The sequence below is a fragment of the Mesocricetus auratus genome, unplaced genomic scaffold (genome assembly GCF_017639785.1).
Source record: "Mesocricetus auratus isolate SY011 unplaced genomic scaffold, BCM_Maur_2.0 Super-Scaffold_100003, whole genome shotgun sequence".
Taxonomy (NCBI): domain Eukaryota; kingdom Metazoa; phylum Chordata; class Mammalia; order Rodentia; family Cricetidae; genus Mesocricetus; species Mesocricetus auratus.
This window is the reverse complement of record NW_024429188.1, coordinates 88,312,872-88,339,197: the sequence shown is the minus strand read 5'-3', so window position 1 is coordinate 88,339,197 and position 26,326 is coordinate 88,312,872. Positions and strand designations below refer to the sequence as shown.

At 41.2% G+C, this 26,326-nt stretch overlaps 1 protein-coding gene across 1 annotated transcript in view; it reads left to right on the top strand.

Annotated features, from left to right (window-relative positions):
* Window positions 1-413: 413 nt before the first annotated feature.
* Kiaa1210 (KIAA1210 ortholog) overlaps window positions 414-26,326 on the top strand; it is a 44,532-nt gene continuing 18,619 nt past the window's right edge. Inside the window, exons 1-7 of the mRNA XM_040744546.1 lie at window positions 414-479; window positions 6,074-6,227; window positions 10,119-10,245; window positions 10,541-10,666; window positions 13,615-13,764; window positions 22,030-22,203; window positions 24,306-24,411. Of these exons, the coding sequence (XP_040600480.1) occupies window positions 419-479; window positions 6,074-6,227; window positions 10,119-10,245; window positions 10,541-10,666; window positions 13,615-13,764; window positions 22,030-22,203; window positions 24,306-24,411 (898 nt within the window). The 5' untranslated portion in view covers window positions 414-418. The remainder of the gene's footprint in view (window positions 480-6,073; window positions 6,228-10,118; window positions 10,246-10,540; window positions 10,667-13,614; window positions 13,765-22,029; window positions 22,204-24,305; window positions 24,412-26,326) is intronic.

Sequence of the window (26,326 nt, the reverse complement as noted above, 5' to 3'; positions counted from 1 at the left end):
CACTGGATATGGTGAGTAAATAACAATGCGAGCCTAAGGCGGCCTAAGGGTTTCTGAAGTTCAGATGTAGTTTTTCCCTCTGTGAGGTGTGTGTGCTGGGAAGTATTGCCATGTTCACTACGATGACCCCAGGTATTGCAGTGATTCCTCATCCATCACTCCCCAACTCCCCCCACCCCCAGCCCTAGGCAAGACATCCCGTGTATTCATTTATTTGCCTCTTCCGATTATTTCCTATTACTGGGATTATTGTCTTTTTAGGAGGTGATATCTACCCCCAAAGGCAATTGCATTTGTATGTCTTTTCTTGAATAACTTAGGAATATAACTTAAGAATAAGTAGCAAGACAAAATGGTTTTGTTGTATCCTATATATGGAAGGAATAATATTTTCCTCATTTTTTTTAGTGAATTCACCATGGCTGAGTCTTTAAGTGAAGTTTCCAGCAGCATGGAAGGTTTGGAAGGCACAGAGGAGGGTAAGTAATCCAATAAACCCTTCATGACCAGCACTGGATTTGCTGGGTACCTCCATCAGGAAAAGGAACCTGGTCTTACCCGGTTTTATCAGAAAGGGGAACAATAGAGGGGCATAGAAGGGAAAACAGGTCTTAAAGGAGGGGTGATGAAGGAAAAATGAGTAATAAATACACAAGACAAGAAAGCAAAATGGAGGCTACTAGGCCTAGGAAGTGGACTGTCAGGAGAAGATGGAGGGATAGAGGTGGGTGGGGCATGGATAGAGGTGGGTGGGGCATGGATAGAGGTGGGTGGGGCATGGATAGAGGTGGGTGGGGCATGGATAGAGGTGGGTGGGACATGGATAGAGGTGGGTGGGGCATGGATAGAGGTGGGTGGGGCATGGATAGAGGTGGGTGGGGCATGGATAGAGGTGGGTGGGGCATGGATAGAGGTGGGTGGGGCATGGATAGAGGTGGGTGGGGCATGGATAGAGGTGGGTTGGGCATGGGAGAAGAAGCTTCTATTCAATTAAGTAGAGGCATTTCTGTTTAGTTAGAAAGAAAACAAGAACTGAAGCACAATGTCACGAATTCCATTAAGATTTCATTGCAGATAGTAACTCAGATTCAACCAAGGGAGGGATTTGTAATGAGGAGTAAAGGGGCAGGAACAATAGGATCAGGAGATGCAACGGGAGAAGAAGCAACAAGAAAATGTTATTTGAAAATGCTACAATGAAACCTAATATCTTGTATGCTAACTAAAAATAAAAATATTAAATTAAAAATAAAAAAATCTCATTTGCAAACCTTCTTCAAATATGTATTCATTGGGTAAGTTGTGGTGCCATCTATGAGTGATAGATGAACCCTACAGGAATGATAGAAATGAAGAGAAAAATCACAAACACTGATTATGTTTTTATTATGTATATTAATTATATAAATAATGGGCTTCATTGTGAAGTTTTTATATATGAGTGTAACTCAATTTTAATATGGCCACCCAATTACTATTTCTCTTCCAAAACTACATTAAAAATGTAACTATGAGACATGAAGTGAAAATTGACTTTAAAGATAGAGCAAAATGTAATAGTCAATTGCATTGTTTTTTCATTTGTTTGCTGAGTTTTCTTCAGTCATGCATAGCTTAAAGGACTATTTAGAAAGACAGAGAGTATAACCCTCTCATGGTTTCCTGTGGGAGTGGGGTGAGCTCACTGAATCTGTGTAATTGCTCGTGGAACCTGGACGGCTCTTGATCTCTGGTTAGCAGGGACTCAGAGAGAATTATTAGGCACTCCAGAATATTCAAGCAATGGATTTATGGGTGAATGAACAGATAAATTAACGAATGAATGAATGAATGAGTGAAAGGACTCCTCACTAAAGCAGACCCAGCTAAGCCATCAGCTGACTAAGGTTGATGCCACAGAAGAGGGCAGCAGTGTGGTATTCTTGATGAAGGGTAGATAGAGGGAAACATTTTTTGTCTGCTCTCCAGAATTTTCAAAAGTTCACAGTTTTTAAAGAATAAAATGGCCATTTGGAGATGGAAGGGAGGAAAAGTTAGGTGTGTGTGTGTGTGTATGTGTGTGTGCGTGTGTTTCCCAAGTAGCAAGGAAAGAGAACCAGGTTATTATTCTATAGTATGGAACGGACTGCCCATGTGCATGATGGATAAGCACGGACTGCCCATGTGCATGATGGATAAGCACGGACTGCCCACGTGCATGATGGATAAGCAAATGCAGGAAGCAGTAGCAACAATTTAGTCCCTGGATTTAGTTGTGATTTCTTCTGCAGGTGGTGGAGAGCAGCCCTTTAAAGGGCTGTTTCATGGCATGTGACACCTTTATTCGGGTTTTTGTTGAGTAATGATGTTGAAATTTGTTTGCTGTTTGGAAATTTGTTTGGACACAAAAGTCAATGGCTTTGTTAGAGAAAGCAAGATAGCTGTCAGCTGTCAGTGTTGTGTTCTCTGGCTGCAACAGCGACACTTTGTGGTGACATGAGTTATAGGTGTATAGGTGACATAAATACTACTAGATATAATGTTTTACCCCTACCTGCCTTACTACCCTTTGCATTTTTAATGACTTTTGAAAACCAGAATTTTTTTGGCTCATCTGATGGCAATTTAAAGGCAATCTTTACAAAAAAAACTTGCAAAGTCATATTTATATACCCAAATATCTGGCAAACATCCTTGATTGTATTAGGATTTCACAAGTGTATCTAGCAACTGGTTAATGTCTAAGGTGGTGCCCTGCTTCCATGCCACTGTTCAGGATTAGTGAGCATCCAACACACCATGTTTGCCAGTGTTTGTGGTTTCTTTGCATTATCCCAAATCCCTGTTGGCAAAGCTATACAAACTCCATACTCAAAGCAGTTAGCCCCCAAGGGCACAGCAGAAGCATTCCTTATCCTCTAGTGCCCCTACTGAAAAAAGACATGCATAATTTGAAGTACTCTAAATCCTTCTGGGAAAATAAGTTGTTGCTTCCCTTCAAAGAATGCAAAATGGGTGGAAAACGGAATCCGTGCATATTGAAATGCTAGCACATAAGCCATCTTGTTAATTTAGGAGGATAAAATGTGTGAGTGAGATTTTGTCTGCTCAGGTCATGTTTGGCAAGTTTGGTTTTACAACTTTAACAGTTTATTAGTATTTTTACTCATCTATTCCATGTTTGCTGGTTGTGCTATAAGTGGAGTTACCAGCTGTTGATGCTGCCCCTCTAGTCTTTGCTGATTTGTAAGCAATGGGTTTGCAACTCTGAAATTCCTAACTTTGCTTTCCTGGCACCCAGTAGGTGCCCAGGGAGTGGTGGGCCCTGTATTTCTAAGCATGGTGAATGTTCATCAAGTCAATGTTGTTCTTCTTGTTTTGAAAGCAGATGGTAGTGCCTCTAGTGGCTGAAATGTAGCAGTTTGGGCCAACTCGTCTCTGAGGGCCCGCATTAGTGACAGGCGTGCTGCAGTTGGCTCAGACTAGCTCAGACTAGCACAAAATGGTTTAAGAATGGCCATGGTGACAGTTTGTTCACTGCACCAATAGGTGAAGAGTGCACATCGGGGCATTTCCCCACAAAGGAACTAACTGTGAAGCAGTTTGTAGCACAAAACCGCAATTATGATTGTAGCAATTAGAACTGCACGTTACCCTTACTTCTACAATCTCAGCATTCAGGGTATAGAGGTGGGAAGATCAAGGGTTTGAAGTTAGACTCATCTATGAAGTGAGACCCTGTTTTTTTAAGTCCACAATTTACTAGATTTAAGAAATTACACTATTAAAAAGGAAAGCCGAACACAGGGTGGTGGCACTCACCTGCATGCCATCACTCTTGGTGTGAAAACAAGTGATCAGCAGTATGAGGCCAGCCTAGGCTACTTATTGAAACTGTTAAAAAAATCCTTACAGTTTCATAGATTTACAAATTTAGAAGATTAAAAGAGTGTTGATGCAGGTCTAGAATACTAGCACTTGGAGGTGGAGGCAGGAAAATGAAGAATTTGAGACTAGCTTCATTTTCATACTGAGACCCTGCTTTTTTCCCCCTCACAACTTTGATTTAAGAAATTGGAAACGTAAATAATAGCACCTACCCTGGGTGGTAGCACAGGCCAGCAATACCAGCACTCAGTGTGTGAAGACAGGAAGACTGAGTTCCAGGCCAACCTGAGATACAGTGTGAGACTTTGGTTTTCAATTCCCACAATTTCCAAGATTTAAAAATTGAAAAACGGAAAGAGGAAGTCTAGTAGTGGTGGTGGTCTATAAAACATCAGCTAGGATGTAGCCAGACCTGGGGTGGTAGTAAAGGCCTACAATACCAAACTCCAGATGTGGAAGGAGAAAGATCCAGAGGTTTAGGATATCCTGGGCTATAGAGTAAGACTCAGTTTTTTAATTGCCACATATCCCTAGATTAAAGAAACTAAAAGAGTAAAAGATAAGGTCAGGTATGAGATGGTACTATAACTTGCTATACTGGTACTCTGGGTATGGAGGTAAGAGTATCCCAAATATGAGGGTAACCTGGGCTATAGAATGAGATCCTGTTGTTTAATACCCATACTTTCCTAGACTTAAGCATTTAAAAGGTTAAAAGAGATGGTCAAGCCTCAGGTGGTGACACAGACCTGCAATACTAGCCCTGAGTGTGTGGAAGCTAGAAGATGAAATTTAAGGACAACCTAGGCTACAAACAGGCCTTAAAAGAAAAGAAACACACACATTTCCTTAAATTTAAGAAATTAAAGCCAGGCAGTGGTGGCATAGGCCTTTAATCTCAGCACTCGGGAGGCAGAGACAGGCAGATCTCTGTGAGTTCAAGGACAGCCTGGTTTACAAAACTACACAGAGAAACCCTGTCTGCAAAAATCAAAAAAGAAATTAAAAGATTAAAAGAGAATGTCAAGCATTGGTATGTGGCATAGGCCTGTAGTAACAGCACTTGAGGTGCAGGGGCAGGAGGATCAAGAGTGTGGAACCAGCTTAGGCTACATACTGGGATCTTTAAAAGAAACCTCACAGTTTCATATATTAAAAAATAGAACATTACAAGAAAAGGCAATGCCTGGGTTGGTGGCACAGGCCCGCAATATCAGAACTTATGTTTGGAAACAGGAGGGTCAAGAGCATGGGACTGGCCTCCATCACATAGTAAGGCCCCATTTTTAAAAACCATCTCACTTTTAGAGATTTAAGAAATTAGTTTAGAAGTGAAGGCGATGTCTTGGTGGAATACCAATACTTGGGGTGTGGAGGCAGGAGAATTGAAAGTTTGAGGTCTGGTTTTTTTTCACCTCTAGAATTATGTACATTTACAAAATGAAAACACTAAAAGACAAAGTCAGGCCTGGCTGCTGGCACAGTGGATGTGGAGACAGGAGGCTTGAGAGTTTGGGGTCAGTTTGAGCTACTGGGTTTTGTTTGTTTGTTTTGCTGTTGTTTTGTTTTTGATCCCCCATACTTTCCTAGAGTTAAGAAATGAAAACAGAAGGCCAAGCCCAGGCAGGTAGTATAAGGTTGCTATACCAACCATCTGGCTGCACAGACAGGAGGAACCCAAGTTTGAGGCCACCTTAGGTTACAGAGTAAGACCATGTTGTTTTGTTAACTCCTACAATTTCCTAGATTTGAGCAATTTAAAGAATAAAGATAAGGCCATATGTGGGGGTGAGTATCACAGGTCTGTAATGTCAGTAGGAGGATCATGATTTCAAGGCCAGCTGCTCTGTCTCTATAATGACATTCTGCTCCTTCCCTTCAACAAACTCAAATAAAATAAAATGTAGAAGGATGAAAGCCAAAAATAAAATGCATATGAGCTTTCTCAGTCATTGAAATTGACAAGCAAAAGGGTACTCTATCAATTTGGCCTGGATTGAGGCTGCCTTAAGACCTAAAGCTGTGGCTGGGTTGTTCCTTAACACAGTATTCCAGACAGTTGCTTAATGAGTTTTTAAGGGCATTACAAACAAATGAATGGTACTGTGGCTACCAGAGACGAAACCTGCGAAGGACCTGACACTACCACACCCCTACCTTCACTTCCTCCATCATACTTGGCCTCACATCCATTTCTCACCCCCAGGAAAGAAGAAATCCAAGTTTAAAGCCTTCAGGAACTTTTTCGGCAAGAAGAAGAAGAAAGAACTGGAAGATGTCGTGGAAGTAAGAGGGCTAAAGACAAGGTTTTCCAGCAGCAGTGTAAAGCCAGTTCTGGAAGTCCAAGTGGTGGAGAACAAGTAAGCCCAGATGGGAGCAGGGGGTATGGTGGTCAGGGCTGGATCCAGAACAGGCATAGGCAGGTAGAATAATCAGACTTCACACCCATTGCCCACGAGGAGCTCGTGGCCCATTTCATAAAGTCAGGATGGCCCATGCCATGCAGAGGTTTGGTCTTTTGGCCTGGTTTGCTTAACTCATCCCTAGGCTACGGATCCAAAAAATGGAGCCTAGATCTCTAAGTAATAAAATCTCAGGCAAAGTGGCATTTTTTTAGCATACAAGAGCTTAAGCATAAAATCTTTTGTTGCTTAAAATACACAAACAAGTTAGCACGCTCAATCCATCTTTCATTCCTCCTCAGAACATTTTGTAGTCACACAGATATGGGGAAAGCTGTTTTCTCAGTCACTCATTCACACCTATTCACATTTTTATATGTGGTGTTCCGATTTCAACATCATCTTTCTCTTTCATCGGATATCCCTCTATGGAATACTTTGGTCAATTGTCATGGCGTTAAACTGAAGACATCTGGAGGTGCCACACAGACTTCACCATTGCTCCTAGCCATTCTCCTAGGTTCTGCCCTGCTAACATTCTCCCAAACACTTCCCATGACATTATGGCATTAAAATATTTATGGTTCTTTGATGAGTGTATCCACAATAAGGACTTTCAGGTAACTTTGCCGAGGGGAAGGGTGTTGGGCAAAGGGGCTTATTTCATACCTTAGAAGGAATGCCATTGTAGAATATTGCCTCAGAGTTGAAAGTAAGACTAGAAGAAGCCTGAGTATACAACAAAGTCGTGGGGGCATGGAGGGACTGTGTGGTTTACCCTGCATTGTTTCTGCAAATTGGTAATGGCTATTTTTAAAAAATAGTAACTTCTCACTCCAAAATAGTCCTTTTACTCTGCTGTATTTACCACTGTCTTAGTTAGGGTTTCTGTTGCTGTGAAGAGACACCATGACCATGGCAACTCTTATAAAAGAAAATATTTAATTAGGGGTGGCTTATAGGTCAGAGGTTTAGTTCATTATCATCATGGTGGGGCATGGCAGCATGTAGGCAGATGTGGTGCTGGAGAAGGAGCTGAAAGTTAATACATCTTGACTCACAGGCAGCAGGAAGTGGTCTGAGACACTGCATGGCTTGAGCATATGAGATCTCAAGCCTGCCTCTGCAGTGACACAGTTCCTCCAACAAGGCTATACTTACTCCAACAAAGCCACCCCTCCTAACACTGCCACTCCCTATGAGATTATGGGAACCAATTCCATTCAAATTATCACAACCACACTAAGAAATGTTGAGAGAGACATAAGGGGGGAGGGACCTTGGCAAGGAGCATAAATTAAGAGTCTGAAGATCACTCCTTGCCTTTATACCTTGCTTAATACACTAGCACAAATACCTTAGAGAATGCCCCTCAAGTGTTTGGAAGAGAGATCGGAATTTTCAACCATCTGAACAATCAGTCAGTCATAAAACTTATAGCCAGCTGGGTGTGATAGCACAAGCCATAAGGCCAGGACTCAGGAGGCAGAGGCAGGGTGATCTTAATGAGTTTGATGCCAGGTTGGTCTGCATAGCAAGTTTCAGGCTATCCAAGGCTACATGGTGAGATCCTGTCTCGTGCAACTAACAAATACAAAAATCAAACATGTTAACACAGTACAATCAAAAGACATACTGGTTTGATAATTCCATGTTGAAGCATGGTAGTAGGAAAATACTTGTTTTCCTATCATTGAGCCATTGTGTGTCCATAAAAGTAGAAAACACTGTAAATACAATAAAAATGCTGAAACTCTTATCATATACCAGTCTCAAATCTGAGCTCAGGTGTTTCCAATAGTGTTCATTGGCACTGTGTGGCATGAGGAGTACAAGTGCATGTGTTGTGTGTTCAAGACCAAGAGTGCAGTGAAAACACATCATGCAACATGAATGAACACTGCCAGAAACACTTCAGATTCATCATTCAGTTGATTTCAAATTATTTTTCAACCATTTCATGTTTTCAATTATGTAAACCCAAATGGGATTGCAACTCCCAGCTTAAACAAAGCAGGGCTTTATAGTCACCATTCCAGCATGAGTTGAGGAGGGGGGCACAAGACTCTATCCCTTGTGGAGTTGATGGCTACTAGAGAATATCAGTTTTCTTAAGAGGTGTGGCCTTTTGAAGGTTTACTATGCCCCAGTAGATGGCCCCACACCCTTGTGTATACGGGAAGCACTAATTAGAGACAGTAAATTTAAAAAGGGGACATGAAGAGGAGAGGGAGAAGTAGAAAAGTATAGGAGTTGGAGGGGTTAGTAACGCTAGCTGGTTATTGAATCTCAAGTGGTCTTCCCTGAAAATATATGCAAACAAGCAACAGTAAGTGGACTCAGCAGGTTGTGCTTATATATTTATTCATATATTTATGTAGATATGTAACAACAGTAAATAAATAAAATGGTTCCGAATTTGAGAGGGAAGGAAGGGAGCATAGGAAGGATTAAAGGGAATAAGGGGGGAAGGGGGAAGTATAGGCAGAGTTTGACTGTTCCAGGAATTGCTTCCAAATAACCACATAGAGGCTTATATTATAAATGCTTGGCTGATAGCTCAGGATTATTACTAACTAGCTCTTAAATTTAAATTAACACATTTTCATTAATCCACATTTTACCACGTGGCTCATGGCTTATTACCTTATTTTCTACACATCCTGTTTATTTATCAGTTGGCTGGCATATGCCATGACTGCCCTGACACCACCCTTCTCTCCCAACATTCTCCCTGTGTCAGTCTGTCTTGCCCATCTCTTTATGCCCTGCTATTAGCCAATCAGCTTTATTCTTAGCAATGAGCATATTCCATAGCAGGAAAATTACACAATTATATTTATGTGGATTCATCCTGCAACTGATGGAAACAGATGCAGAGACCCGCAGCCAAGTATTAGGCAGAACTTGGGGAATCCTGTAGAAGAGGGGGAGGAAGGATTGTAGGGGCCAGTGGGGTCAAGGACACTACAAGAAAACTCACAGAATCAACTAACCTGGGCTCACAGGGACTCACAGAGACTGAAGCGGCAACCAGGGAGCCTGCATGGGACTGACCTAGGCATATATGTTACAGTTGTGTAGCTTGATCTTCCTGTGAGACTCCTAATAATGTAAGCAGGGACTGTATCTCACTCTGTTGACTGTTTTGGGGACCCTTTCCTCCTACCAGATTGTCTCATCCAGCTCTAACAGAAGAGTTTCCATGTTATATTCCACAGCTGGCTGATATCCATGGGAGGCCCCCCTTTTCTGAAGAGAAACACAGGAGGACGAGTGGGGGTAACATAGAGGGTGGAGGAACTAGGAGAGGAGAGGAGGAAGGGGAAACTTTGGCTGTGATGTAAAAATAAAAATAAAGAAAAAGTGAAAAAGGAAGTATTTCTTCAGAAAATTCTGTCACCAAAGAGGCCACTTCCAGATAAGTCTATATAACCCTTTATTTTGTGCTTAGGACTATTCTACATAAATATAATGCACTTTGACTTTCAGACAACACGAAGTGAATTGTGACACTGGGCGTGGCTTGAACAAATGAGACCTGATAGCCCACCCCTGTTGTGATACACTTCCTCCAACAAGGCCACACTTACTCTTACAAGGCCATACCTCCTAATTGTGCCACTCACTTTGGGAGCCACTTTCAAACCACCACTGTATGTACATACTATGTACTTTTCTTTATGTATTCTCTCTCACTCCATATCTCATAGACTGATTTATGTTTCAGCACACATGTATCTCTGTACTCTTTCTGAACTGGCTCTGGTATCTCTATCATGAAAATACCTTGTTCTTTGAGTTTTAATTCTTTGGGCTGCTTTTAAAAGACTTTTCCTTTCCATGTAGGCCTAAGAGCAGCATGGGAAACAAGGCCATATCCCATGATAGTGTCTTCTGTTTGGAGCCTGAACCTGAAAAACCAGCAAGCAAATTGCTGTCTTCTCCTAAGGACAAGAGAAGCAGATCACGGAAGGTAACAATGAACTTGACCTCAGTCCAATTAGGCATTATTCTTCTATCCTACCCCTCCTCAAAGTAGAGAGGGATTTGATTCTGCTTATCAGCTAATTCTATTTCACAGCAATATCTTAAATATCAAATAATGTAATATGTAAATAGGTGTAAAGCTATATAACGTGGCCAACATAGAGTGTTGGCAGCTGTTAGTGTACTTACTTAACACACTCTAAGGATACCATCATTATTTTGACAGTAGAGAGTTTGCTAATTATGTGCTAGCATACCAACCCAGGCTTTCTCTCCCACAGAAATCTTCTATTTCCAGAATTCTGCCTAGAATCTCAGGAACTGATGTCCTGGGAGCTTTGAGTGGATCTGTGAGACGCTATGATACCAAAAGTGAACTCTGGGTTTCGGGTTCCAAGGTTGCTGAGGTAATACCATGGAAATGTTTAGAACATGGGCAGCTAAGCCGGATAGGTCGTCTTAGTCAGGGTTTCTATTGTTGTGATGAACCATGACCATGGAAACTCTTATGAAGGAAAACATTTAATTGGGGCTTGCTTACAGTTTCAGAGGTTTAGTTCACTATTGTCATGGAGACAATCATGGCAGTATTCAGGCAGGCATGGTGGTGGAGAAGGAGCTGAGAATTGTACATCTTGATCCACAGGTAGCAGGACAGACTGTGTGCCACAATGGGCATAGCTTAAGCGTATATGACTCAAAGCCTGCTCCCATAGTGACATACTTCCTCCAACAAGGCCACATCTACTCAAACAAAGCCATACTTCCTAATGCTGTCACTCCCTATGTGCCTGTGGGGGCCATTTTCATTCAAACTACCACATTCCACTCCCAAGTTCCCGTACACTTGTAGCCATGTCATAGCCCAACTTCAAATGCCCCCCCTAATCTACAACAGTCTCAAACTTATTTAAATGTTTAATGTTCCAAGCTTCTGCTGAGATTCATCCAGTCTCTTAATTTTTTAATCCTCTGCAAAATCAAACTCAAAAATCAGATCACACAGGTCCAACATATAATGGCACAGGATATACATCTCTGTCCTAAAAATGAGATAAAGGAGGATAGCGAGGAAGTATTGAACCAAAGCAGGACCAAAAACCAGCTGGGCAGACTTCACACTCTGCGACTCCATGTCTGATGTCAAAAATGCTCTTCAGATCCCCAACTCCTTTCAGCTTGTTGATGGCAACACACTTTTCTGTCTTGGGCCTGTTCCACTCCCTGTTAGCAGCTCTTCTTGGCAGGTACACAGTTATGACATCTCCAAGATTTTGGGGTCTCCAAGGTAATCCAGGCCTCACCTTCATAGCTTCACACAGTGGTCTCTCTGGGCCTCCATGCAGGGACACCCTGCCACACACCTGGCCTCAGAAGCTTTCTTTAGCTGTGGAGGGAGATTCCATAATCCCTCTCTTCTATCCTTGACCCTAAAGCCAGAACTATGTGGCAGAAGCTGCAAAGTTCATCTACTTGCTGGGGCTGGAACATGGCTCCCTTGTTCAAATACATTTTCACCAGCTTTCTGTTTTCAATGGTTTCCTTCACAGCCTAAGCTTGGCTGTCATAGAACTAGCTGTGTACACCATGCTGGCCTTGAACTCCGAGATTTGTCAGCCTCAGCCTTCTGAGTGCTGGGACTGAAGGTGTCCCCCACCACTCCTGACCCTAAATTTTTCTTTAATTCATTTTCACAAGTTGACAGTTTAGCTGGGTGGGATCTTCCTCTGAGGTCACCACTCCCTTTATTTCACTTAGCCTTAGGGTTTAATCTGTTTACACTTCCTGGTCCTTTTCCTTGTACAGCTTGTTTTCGTTATAGAGCTGCATAAGAGCAAACACTGATAACCATTCAACACAGTCAATGCTAGGTTGTTTAAAAATATTATCTGTTAAAGTTGTTAATCCATAATTCTTTGATTTAGCCTCAGGCATTTTTTGTACAAGGGCAGAAATCAGCCACATTCTTCACCAAAATATCATAAGAATAGCAGCATACTAATATTCTTCTTCTCTGAAACCTCTTGAGCCAGGCACCCATAGTTCAAATCACCCTCAGCACCACTGTATATTCTAAATTTTATTTATTTATTTGTTTGTTTATTTATCTGATGCTCAAGAGGAAACCCAGAACTTGTCCTTCATGCTCTGTAAGACTGTATCATTGAGTCTCACACCCAGTATTAGGTCTCTAGACCTTTCTTTAACATTCCCAGAAAAATCAACCTTAATAATATGAGGACAAGAAATGAATATTGTCAAGATTCAGCTCAGGCAATTCTTGGAGCAAAAGGGATAGAGATTGTAGTATGGAAGTCAATCTCAGATCATAATCTCAAGATTTGCTTCTGTAAGCACTAGACTCCAACTACATGGCCAAAATTCAAAGAAGGGGCTAAAACCAAGACGATGGCTTTAACCACTTAAGAAATTTGAAGTTTCTGACTTTGTTTGGGGATTGGCAAAAGTGTGCAGAAACCCAGAGTCAAAACCAAGACTGCTGGTCTTTGATTTAAGTAGGCATTAGATTCGAAGGCAAGGAGGCAGGAAATTCCTTCCTGAGTCTACTTTTCAGTTATTATTTGATGTGCATATGTGTACATAAAGGCATACATACATACAGGCACACACACACACACACACACACACACACACACACACACACATTCCCTGATGACTAAGCATTCAGATATATGAGCCTGTGGGGGCCTTTTTATTCAAATTGCATACAACACAGCACTTTAAGCTTAGACATTGATGGAGGCTTCATGGGGATTATTCACACACAAGCACACACACATACACACACACACACACATTCAAGGCCCATTTGTAGAAGTTAGAGAATAAACTCACAACCTTAGGTGTTGATTCTTGCCTTTCAGACCACCCTTGTTTCAGACAGTCTTTGCTTCTCTTCTGTCGTATACATCAGGCTAACTGACCTTCACCTTTTCAGAGATTCTCTCAGTCTTTGCTTCTCTTCTGTCGTATACATCAGGCTAACTGACCTTCAACTTTGCAGAGATTCTCTTTTCTTTGACTCCCATCTTGCCATCAAGGCAGTGGCATTCCAGATGCTTCTGCTACCCATCCTAATTTTACATAAGTTCTAGGGACTTTAACTCAGATCCTCATCTTTGTATGGTGGGCACTTTTACCTACTGAGCCATTTCTCAGTCCTTATTAGCACTTATTAATTTTACACAACACTAGATTTCATTATGGCATTTTTTATATATGTCATATTTTTCTCTTTGGCTTGTCAGTCTTCCACCAGTTAAGTAACAAAAGAACACTAGTAACCTAGGGAAAACACCCAAGGTTGAATCTCATCCATTCTCCCTTTTTATAGACCCCATCTCCACGCTCCCGGAAACTCAGCATCAGCCCCAGTGCTATCCGATCTGAGAAAGTCTCCAAGGACTTGGAGACAGCTGATGACAACACACCCACGAGCTCCAAAGGGATATCTTCATCACACTGTTCATCAACAACAAGGAAGGTGAATATTAGTTCTACTCTCGGGGATAGATAGGTTCAAGGGTGGCTGCCTGTCAAAGACATAATGCTTCAACTCCAGGGGCAAACCGGAATGGCATTTTGTTTGGAAAAAAAAAACTGCCACTCTTGGCTTTTGTGTTGCATTATGGTTTACATTTTCCATTCAGTTTTAGAAACCAGATAATCACCAGTTTAACTCATAAACAATGAAAGACATTGTTTCTGAAATCCATAATAGTTTGTGGATATGTTCAGCTATTTTATAAACACTAAAATGGAACTTCTTTAATAGAAACAAACACTGTACACTTTTAAATAAAAGAAGCCAGAGGTTAGGTAATGTAATATGTTCTGTCTACTTTAATAAAAGGCAGTTGGCAGACTAGTGTGCATGCATTCATATATGTTTTGTGTGTTTAGATCTGTGGACCAAGTAGCATCCATTAACAGTTGTCAAATTAGTAGATTTTACTCATATTAACATCTCCATTATCAAATTAATTTTGTGTTTACCTTAATTGTTGTTGTGAACTTAGATGGATTCAGAATTTGAAGTCATTAATACTGGGAACTAAAAGTAAACAGAACATAATTTATACCAAAAATAACTAGCCTGTCGAATAAAACTATTTTGTTGTTAAACGATCCTGTAAATCATCTGGGGATGTAACGTAGCATTTGCAAGGACCCAACTTAAAAAAAAAGGTTGCATGAAGAAAAGCAGCCTTTGGCTACATAAGAAATTAGGTTAGACTAAAGTTAAAGCACAGACTGACAGTAAGTGGATGGGAAATCGTTAATGTATGGAATTGAGTTATGACTATTTTCTGCAGAGCCCCACTAAATAAGATGGATTGGAATGGGCAGTCTGAGTTGGTGGAAGGATTGAATTAGATACCATTTCTTATTGTGGGAAAATGTGGTTAACGTAAAATTAATCATGCAAACTACTTTAGAGTGGGATTTGGTGGGATTACATATCCCCACCATCACTATATAGGTCTAGAGCTTGTTTGGTTCTCTCAAACGGAAACCCAGTACCTGTGTGGTGACTCCCCAGATGCTTCCCCACAAACCCAGTTCCCATTGTTTTCTCACTGACCAGCAAGAAGGAAACTAAGCAGAGTAGAAAACATCTAGATAGGTCAGAGTAAACAATGACAGAGCCCCCTGGGATGGAATTGGGACTTACTTAAGTGATTGCCACCACAGCTTCTTCTTCCAAGTCCTTAGACGGAGAGAGATGTTTCAGCTCCAATTTTCAAAGCACGTGATTTTCTGCTGTTTTAGGCCTCTAGTAGGGTAGGGGCTCCAGTTCTTTGCATTAGGCAAGAAAGGCAGTGAGCACGAAGAGGTATTTCTGCACATAACATATGACATGTGACTCTGGGTCTGATCTCAGTGTTTGTCATGCAGAGGAATCCAAACATCTCCTAGTAGATATTTGGACTTGAGCAGGGAGTAATTCACCTTACACTTTAAGCAGGGGATCGGCTTGCCTAAGGCTTCCCAGCACCTCATCATTCCCAAAACTTTGGTCATCTCCAGGCATGATGCAGTAGTAGATATCTGTTTTCAGTATTGTGTTTAAGATGAAAAATAATTGAATGGGAAAGAAGTCATGCACATAGGACCAAATAACTGTTCTCACTTGTGAACAGGGTGGAACAGGTTAATATCAGCTGATTAACCAGCCCAGCCTTAGTTCCAATGAAGGGTAAATATTTTTGTGTTAGCAGGTTGTTTTCAGTTCTTCCGTTATGTTGGCTAATGGAGTTCTTTTAGTTCGTCACACAGTTGCTTCCTTCCCATCACGATTCTTGTGTTATTTTTGGTGACTTTCTTCACAATTAATTCACTCATAACATTTCTAAGTCTCTGAAACGCAGAGCATTCTTTGTTAAATTCATGTGAAAATCAGAGGAGAGTGGAATAGCACCTCCAATTATCATATGGAAACTGGCAGTTTACAGAGCACTTGGCTTTCTTTATAAGACTTTAAGTAAGATGTGAAAGGAAAGATACTACCTGCTCATTTTAGATGAAACAAGTTAGTTTCAGAAGGTGAAACGATTTGGACAAGGCCACAGAGCTGATCAGAGATAAGGCTGAAACTTGAACCCGGGAATCCTACCCATATTCCATTGTACTTATCGTTGAGCCAGGTAACCTTTAGCAGTCCTGTAAACTTGAACAATCAATATCTGACAGTAGCAAAGACATTATTCATTAGCTAATGCAACAGGGAAGCTGACAACTGTCTTACCTTCAACATGTTAAATATGGACTATATAAAGTTTGTGTGTGTGTGTGTGTGTGAAAGGCACTGTGCTAAGTACTTCTCATGTGTCATCTTATTTAATCTTTGCAGTGACACATCAAAGTCTTTATTATTGATTGAGACTTAAAAAGGTTAGGAAACTTGAGTCAGGAAATGGTATGGTCATAATCTCAAATTAAGTGCTATTTAATTACACAGAGAGAGAGAGAGGAGAGAGAGAGAGAGAGAGAGAGAGAGAGAGAGAGAGAGAGAGAGAGAGAGAGAGAGAGAGAGAGAGAGAGAGAGAGAGAGAGAGAGAGACCCAGGGTCTCATGTTCACGGAGCACATGTTTTGCCACTGGTGCACTCAGCCACATGCTTCATGTTCTTATTTTCTATTTGAGTTAAGAAATTGAAACAATTGTATTAGGAGGGAGGATGAAGGCTACATCGGAACTTCCACTACCTAGAATGTTGAAATTGGAAAAGTATTGACCTCAGCAGTCTTTATGTACCAAGAATTTGAATTAATCTGTAGCTGAGTAGGCATTATCAGGAATGGGGACATACATTTCTTTAGCACACCCAGAGAATAAACAAAAAAGACAATCTACCAGTCAATAGTAATTCTTACACCCGGTGCCCGTATATCTTAGCACAAACATTTCTTACTGATAACTGTTTTTCCACCGAGATCTGTGCTTCCTCTGGAGACATTACCAAGGAAGTGTACTTTACAGCCTTGGCTCACACAGATCAGGCTCCACAGCATCTCAGTGTGAGACCCCCCTGGATAGCTGCAGACTATATTTTCCACAAAGTGCCAACCTTCACTTTGTTTGATGAAACATGGACCTAATAGTCCATAGGTTTTCCATTTTTAAATTTTTTTATTTAAATTAGAAACAAGCTCGTTTTACATGTCAATTTTACATGTCAATCCCAGTTAGGTTTTCCAATTTTTAAGGGTTGGCTCTCACCATATAGCCTAGGCTGGCCATGCACTCCAAATCCTCCTGCTGCAGTCTTTCAATTGCTGGGCTTACAGACTGTGCTATAGCTCATGACTATTATTCTTACTTAACATCCTAAGAAGCCAACCCAGCTGCTTTCTACCTGTTAATTCCAAAAATGGGAAGAAAAAGACCATCGACTCAAATCACCATGGCCAGATTAATTTTTGTAAGCAATTAATTAAAGCAAACTTTTGTATTCGTGTACACAGGCTGCCTCTCCCTAAGGCAGGCATCAAGACGTCGGCATTGGATGTGATGAAAACATGGCTATTTTATTGTTCAGGGATAGGGGGTTTCCAAATGGGAGATTTGGTGGGCAAAATAGGCAGTGTTACAGGAGCAGAACATAAGCATAGCAAGTTAGTCCTAACAACCACCTGAAGCATAGACATAATTGCAATGTGAACATAACAAGGTAGTCATAAAAATAGGTTGTCATAGGTGGTCATATAACCTTTTGGAACAAAGGTAGTGCTGCAAGATGGTTATAAACATAATTTCCTTTCTTGGAACAGGCAATACAGAGCCATTTGTAGTTAAGGCTATAGGCAGGGCATAATACAATCCTTGAGAATCAGGTTTAATCATAAACAATAATGAACATAGTTTGTCTTTACTATAAATGGCTTTTGAGCCTATGATGGAGGTAGGCTGGTTCTTCATATCCCTTCACATTATTGACTGAGATGCTTCCTGTTGGGTCTAGATACTTGACAGGAGGGAAAATGGAAATGAAATGTGTTTTAATTTTTCAAAGCACCTCCATTAATCTAGCTAATAGCAAGGATGTCCAGTCCAATCCCTACCAACCAGGACTTCTTTGCCTGAAGCCATAAACCAGCTTTCTTCCCCAGGAAGGATGCCTGTATTCAAATCCCCTCTTACACACAGAAGAGAGGAAAACAGCTCCATATATCTTAACACTGTACATGGGTACATAGAGTGCGAGCTGGTCTGAGTACCATTCTCTTTACTCACCTTTCCTTTCAGAGTCCTTCCAGAAGGGCATGAGATTTGTTCTTCCCAGGTAACTCAAACTATCTTATGATTGACTCCCTTGGTAACTTTTCTAAGGAGACACTAAACAATATGCTTGAGGGAAGAGATGAGGCATACGAAGGGACCTCTAAGACAATTCATAGGATTATTTATGAACTCCATGTGCTTTCATTTGAAGATTTTCAGATCAGTTGTCAGTTCTTATTCTTTACTCTGGCCCTAAAATACCTAAAATAAAATTCAGAGTCTGACTGGCCGGGCGATGGTGGCGCACGCCTTTAATCCCAGTACTCGGGAGGCAGAGGCAGGTGGATCTCTGTGAGTTCGAGGCCGGGCTGGACCGATAGCCTCCGAAACAATACAGAGAAACCCTGTCTCGTAAAAAACAAAAAAATTCAGAGTCTGTCAAGCCATTCTAGGGCCTATTGCCTGATATTCTTATCCCTCAGGTCTCTTTTATTTTGATTTTGGAACTGGAGATTGAACTCAGGCGCTTTCACGTGTTGAACACATGCTCTACCACTGAGATACACCAGTCTTGGTGTGTTCCCCAAAATGTACCTTTTAATACTCATTTCTTGATGATTTTAATATGTGTGTGTGTCCCTGAATCTGATGCTAAGAAATACTGTCCAGATCTCCAGAGTATGTACTTTTTGTTTAACCCACTGATGGGTTAAAGGAAATACATAAATCCAAATAGGAAATACATACTCCATTTCCACACAACATACTGTGAGCCTCAAAGAGCCTCTGGGAGCTAGTTTGAATGGTATGATTGAGTGCAAGGTCCCATAGTCAGGTGATTTTGCTTTCTGGTTTTTATTTTAAATTGGGGGATAGATGTAGGTCAGTGCTTAGATCAATGAGAGTTGAACTACCACGAGAAGACTAGTTGTGGTTAAATTTGATAGCTTCTTGACTTTGACTGTGATTGGGAATGAGTTAACTCCCTTTACTACACACCCAGTCCGGAAATTGACAGGTTTTTCCTTAGCCTGATCTTTCTGTTATATTATAGAATGAGTGTCACTAGAGCAAAAAAAGATGCTATTATGTAGTGTTCATACTGTAAGGTTTGGGAGGTCAGTCGAATGAAAATTGGTCCTAAGTTGGCTTTTATACAAAGAAAGTTGCATGGTTTCCTTTTAGCGTTTCCATATCCATATATTTTTCTTTTAACTGGAAATAGTGACTAAATGACACAAGAAACAGAGGAGCTTGCTTGGCCAATATTCAGACTGGCGAATCTGGTGGAAGCTTTTAACACAAGTAATTCATCAGTGAAAAATCATTGCTAAACATCAACTATACACTTAGACACACGGTATAAAGAGGCAAGGTGAGGGTTGGGTATGTGGTTCAGTTAGTACATTTCTGGTCTTATAATCACAAGGACTTGAGTTTGACTCTCAGAATTCATTTTTTAAAAAGTGAAGTGTGGTGGCATTCACTTATAATCTTAGCACTGGAGAGGTGGAGACAGGTGGATCCCTGAGGCTTGCCAGTTACCCCTACTAGCCTATTTCATGAATTCAAGGTCAGTGAGAGATCCTTTCTCAAAAGGAAAAGGCAGCTATCACCCGAAGAGCAACATCTGAACTTGTCCTCTAGCCTTATGCTCATGCTCATGTTCATCCATACAGATGTACTGAATAAATAAATAGATAGATATATAGATAAACAAACAAACAAACAAATACAATAAATGAAAAGACTTCTTTATAGGGTTCAAACTGTAATGGGGAATATGGATAGTGAAAGATTAGGAAAGAAAACATATATAAGACAGTGATAAAAGTGTGAGGGGAAAAAAATGGTACCAGAAAGGTGATTGTAAAATGTCAGAGCTGGAGCTTGGGAGATGGCTCAGTTAAAGTGATAGCTGTAAAAAGATGAGATCCTGTACTCAGAACCTATGGAAAAGCCAGGTGTGGCAGCACATACATCTGTAACCTCAGTGCCGGGGCAGGGGGGACAAAGACAGAAGGATTTCAGGGGCTCACCAGCCATTCTGGCCAAAATGGCAAGTTCTGAGTTCATTGAGAGACCTTGTGTCAAGAAATAAGGTGGAGTATAGGCGTTTTTTAAAACTCTTTGAGGGCACGCCACCCAGCTCCCAAATAAATACATAGAGATTTATTCCTACTTATTCATTCCTGGCCTTGATTTGTTTCTAGCCAGCTTTTCTACCTTAATTATCCTGTTTCTCTTCTTCTATGTCTTGACTCTAGATTTTTACCTTTCCTTATTCTATATGTCTTTCTTCCCTTCTTACTCCATGCCTAGTTGTTGGCTGTGTGGCTGGCCCCTATTGTCCTCGTCTCCATCATTCCTCACTCCTAGCTCTTCTTTTGAGCCTACATTTCTTCTCCTGTTTATCTTACTCTCTCTGCTTGGCAGCCATGCCTATTCTTCTCCTGCCTTACTATTGACCATTCAGTTTTTTTATTAGACTGATCAGGTGGTTAAAGCAGGTAAAGTAACACAGCTTCACAGAGTTAAACAACTGCAGCATAAAAGAATGCAACACATCTTTGTATCATTAAACAAATGTTCCACAGCATAAAGAAATGTAGCACATCTTAAACTAATATTCCACAACAGTGGAGAGTGATAGAGGAGGACATTTAATGTGTTGACCTATGGCCTTCATGGGTGCACAAGTGGACACAAGGCATAACACACACACACACACACACACACACATACATCAGTGATAAAATGTTTAAATAGGTTGGCCTTGGAAGACTTCAATGAGAAGATAGATTCTGAGCAGAGACCTTATGTAAGGGAGAGACCTAGCTTTATGGATATGGTAGATAACATGCCATCAGTAGAAAGAACTCTGGAGAGCATGCTTGGACTGTTTGAAGAATAGCAAATCAGCAGTGTGTCTGGATCAGTAAATGGTAGAAAGATGAGGACAGATTATAAGTGTTAATAAATTAATAGATGATAGTTGAATAAAGAAGTTAAGAGAAGCAGGGTAGTGGTGGTGCACACCTTTAATTCCAGCACTCAGGAGGCAGAGGCAGGCAGATCTCTATGAGTTTGAGGCCAGCCTGGTCTACAGAGTGAATGCCAGGACATACAGCATCATAGGAAATGTGGGGACATGTGAACTCTGCCTCTTGCCAAGGGCTCCCTGGCACCATGCAACACTACTTTGAAAAGGACTTAGTGGATAAACACAAAAGAAACATGACACCATGTGCTACTGATGTGCAGGAGCAAGATGACACATTCAGTGAGTCTTCTTCGCAGGTACTTAGGAGTAAGTGAGCTCTGGTATTTCTCTTGGAAGCATAGAAAATGTTATGCCCATACTCCCCCAGGGGACTATTTCAAAGTTCCTACCAAGGAATGGAACCAGGTATCTCAGAACCAAATAGCTTGGGGAGGTAGCTTGGGGAGGTGGAGCCAACCATAATGAGGACAAGGTTACAGTCTTTGTCTATGATTTATTGGAGGTAGGAAAAGTCTGTTCCAAGTCTTCCCATTAGCTTTGGATCTATGAACAGTAAATATAGTTAGTGAGCTCTCTATGAAAACACAGCTTGCAAACAGGCCTTCTTCCAACTGGATTTTCTCCCTCCCCCTAATTCCACAATGCAGCAGCCCCTAAGCCCCAGGGGATTTCATTCATAAATGGATGTCTTCCTCTCACTAAGAAGGGAAGATGGGGCATGTGAACATACAAACATTCCACCTTATAGACGCCACTATGTGCTTGTGTTCTAATTGTGAGGGTACTACAGCGCCCCTGGTTGCTTCCTGGATGAGGGAGAATCCCCAGTTACCTCCTATTTCTCACTTTCTTTTACAAAGGAACCAAAGTGTGGTATTTAAACTGAAAGGGGAAGGAAAGAGGGCAGCCATGCACAAAAGGTTTCCTTAGGCGTTCCTCAGCAAGGAAGAAACATTTCTGGCTTCAAGGGCAGTGGCAGGGTCTACATGGATTGACTCACGTATATTTCCCACTTTCCAGAGCACCTCGGAACTGTCCTCAGATCTTGATATATCCTCCCAAAGCAGCACTCAGCAGATTTCGGGGTTCAGCACCCCAGCCACCTCTCAAGGCTGTTTGGATTCTTCAGCTGCTAAACACAAGATAGCTGTAAAACCCCGGAAACAGAAGAGGAAGAAGACAATGTCCTTGTCTGTAAGTCTTTCCAGAGATTCTGCATTAAACTGTGAGTAAAGATGAGCTCTGGCCTCTGCCCTCTGCTTTTAGGAAACTGTATGTGTCTGACCTTTGGATATTGTGGCATGGCGTTCTTATCTACAAAGTTTATGCTTCAGAACTTTGTTAAAAAATACCCAAAATATCTCATACCTTAAGTTTGTGGTTTTGTGTTGGGCCACATTCATAGATACTCTTGGCCACATGTGGCCGTATGCTACCTGAGGGCCATGTCTGGACATGTAGGGATAGTAATGTAAATATGGCACTGTCCTGGCCTAGATGCATGCAGTGAGCAAGCGAACTTGTGTGGCTTACATGAAATGTTCCGTCTATTTGAAACTTCTATAAAAGGGAGTGGGGAAAGCTGAAACAGTTAACCCCGTACAGCCTACTTATTGGTTTGGTGCCTGGAAATCACCTCAGTTCTCTGAAGAGGTTATTAAAGCCTAAATATGGATGAAGATCCATTTATTTATTCGTCACTTGAGACCCATGAGTTATAAACTACCATGCTGCTCCCTTCATTCACTGGAGACCAGGCTTTCAGCAACGCCAGTCATTCAGAATTCAGATCTTCCAAAAACCACCACACATTGCCACAGAGTTCTGCATGAGTTACTAGCAAGCAGAGCTATATTTAGGCAATGTTAATAAGTGATAATCATGGCAATGGGGTCTGTAGAGATGGCTCAATGGTTGATAACTCACGTGGCTCTTACGAAGACCCAGGTTTGGTTCTCAGCACCCAAGTCAGGTGGCTCACAATTACCTGTAATCCCAGCTCCAGTAATCCAATGTCCTCTTTTGGACTTTTTAGGTACTTACAGACACACACAAAGACACATCACATACATAATTTAAAAAACAAAAATATTTAAGAAATATTCTCTTAAAAGTCACATGTATTTAAGGCTACTCCTCACTTTCTCATCTATCAGGTTCAGTGTAACTGGATTTATGTTGAAGTCTTTGATCCACTTGGACTTGAGTTTTGGTGATAGATATGGATCTATCTGCAATCTTCTACATGCCAGCATCCAGTAGTGCCAGCGCCATTTGTTGAAGATGCTTTCTTTTTTTCATTGTATTATTTTAGATTCTTTGACAAAAATCAGGTGTTCATAGGTGTGTGGGTTGATATCAGGGTTTTCAATTAGATTCCATTGGTCTACCTGTCTATTTTTGTGCCAATACCAAACTGATTTCAGGACTATAGCTCTATACTAGAGCTTGAAGTCAGGGATGGTGATGCCTCTGGATGTTCCGTTCTTGTACAGGGCTGCTTTGGCTAACACAAATATTTTATAGGAGAGAGCATGAAAGTACAAATAATGCAGGTACTCATTCAAAGTTGCCTCTATCTTTCAGAAGCTATACCCATGAAGACTTACTAATATGACAGCCTAAACATGAGATGAACAATGACACATCCATAGATGTACCAAAGTGGCTGGGAGGCCTCAGCCCTACACAAAGAACTATAGCCAATTAAGGAATGCTAAGATCAGGAGAAATCGTTTTCTCCAGGGAAAAGCACTGTTTTATCAATACCAAATTATCAGCCATGAAAACATACATGTAAATAACATCATATATAGACCGAACAGGTAGTATTTAGGAATATAATGCATGTATATGCGCACATAATAATAATAATAATAATAATAATAATAATAATAATAATAATAATAATAATAATAATGACAAAAGAGGCCATGGATGTAAAAGAAAACAAGGAGGAAGGGTTTGGAGGAAGGAGAAGGAATGGAGGAATGTTGTCTTTATATTATAATCTCGAAAATAAAAAAAATTACAAAAGACATCTCAATTTTGCTTTAAAACACAGATGAAATATGAGTTGTGAGAGCAGCTCCAGAAGCAGGGGAACTGAGAGACCACAACCCATGCATGCTTTAGGCCTCTGGACATTTCACCACAGCCCAGGGAGGCAGGTTCTCCACTATGGGAGGACTTGGTGCAACCTTTCTGGCATTCTGCCTTCTGCCCAGCTCACTCATGTAAGGCCTAAGGAGCTTGACATCAGAATGAAGCTTTTTTTCTTTTAAACTTTGTTTTAGGCCAAAGCAAAGCACGAGGAGCAGCATGCTGCGATGGAGACTAAAGAAAAGGCTACAACTAAGACAAAACAAGCAGATGGAAAGGAGAAGAAGAGGGACCCCACAGGTTAGCATACCTTTACTGTCAGTTCGTGGATCTCGGGCTTCAATGCACAGTAGTGTGGTGGGAATTCTAAACAAAAAATTCCCTGCTACCCTGGATCCTGTTGCAGGTTTCAGTGTCAGATGCATTCAAGGGAGCTTCAGTGAGGGTTCTGCAGTTACGAGCATGTACCGCTCTTTCAGAGGACCCCAGTTCGGTTTTCAGCACTCAAGTAAGGCAGCTCACAGCTGCATGTAACTCCAGCCCCAGGGGGATCTGACACCTGTGATCTTTGTGGACACCTGCCTGCAATACCCATATGCATAATTAAAAATAATGAAAGCTCATGCCTGCATTAGGTTCGTGGACATCTCACCCCTACCCAGGGAGGCAGGATCTACCCGTGGAGACTTTGTGTGACCCTTCTGTCATTCTTCTTTCTTCCTAGCTTACTAGTGGAAAGGGCTAAGGCCCTTTTCTGATTTATATACCCATACACACAGCTTTAAAAAAATCACAAAAACAAATCTTTTAACTGAAAACAGTTTCACACAAGTACAGCTTGAGATTCTCCACCTAAACTGGCAATAGCAATGTTTGTACAGGCTTTGTGGAGAGGATTACACATGCTTTTCTATCCTATCTAAATGAATCCCCGACTAGAGAGATGTGTTGTTTGTAAATATGCTCAGTTCTTTCAAATGAATATGCTTGCTGGGTTCCACAGGGTGCAGTCAGTGATAACCGATTTATCATTCTTCCCCAATAGCATATGAACGGGTCCCCCACATTATTCTCATAGGAGCTACCTTTCTCTTCCAGTTTAGAGAAGGTTTGCTGTTCACAATGACTTCACATATCCATGGCTACCAGAGCTCTGTGCAGCTGTAGGTAGACATCCTTGGCAGCCATCACCTCACCGGTTTCCAAACAGTTACCACCAGAGTGAAAAATCTCTGTGTGTTCTCACGTGTGCATGGATGGATTTTAGCTTTAGCTAGATAGCAAGCTAATTTTGTGCAGTGTTTGACAAAATTAAATTTCGGTTCTGTCACCTAAGTTGAATGGTTGTTAGGGTTTTCCACAAATGATTTCTCATGTAGTTTCTTTAAGCGTGTCTTCCCCAGAAAACAAAACATTACAAAACTCTTTCAAAGAAGGACAAGAAGGAGGAACGAAGGGACATAGATTAACAGTGTAATCTCATTTTTCATACATGGAGCTAGAACTGAATCAATACCCTTGGGGGTACCTTGGTTGCTGTTCCACTGGAAGGGCCTGACTTAGAAAAAGCACACCGAGCTCTTCTCTGTTCTGTATGCTGCATTTGCAACCACTAGGCGGCACCACAGACTCAATGTCTGTGCAGAAGGAATCACCGCCATTGGGGCTTTGCCACCTAGATCAAACTGAGCTTCATAGGAAAAAGTTCCGAAAACTTGCTCAGATGCAATTGCTGGGATGTTGGGAGTTCTGCTTGGTGTGTACTCAAAGAACTGCTTTACGTGTGTATTACACAGTACTGTTTTAAGGCAAGGAGGTAGAAAATGGAAGAAAAGGGGGCCACAACCCTAACCTCTCAAATAATTCCTTTGACATTTTTCTGAAATAAAAGCATGAATCCATATAATACATCATTTCAAGAAGTTTGGATAAGTACTTTATAGAAAGTAGGAATACTAATCAGAAAGTAAAAAATTTCCCCTGCTGGGTTGGAGAGACAGATCAGACAGTAAGAGCAATTGCTGCCCTTTCAGAGGACCTGGGTTCAATTTCCTCACTTGGAGGCTCACAAATATCTGTGACTCAAGTTCCAGGGAATGTGAGGCCCTCTTCCGACCTTTCCAGACACCAGGCATACACATAGTGCACAGACATACATGTAGGCAAAAATATCCACATACACAAAATAATAATATAAAATTCATTTACAGAGAAT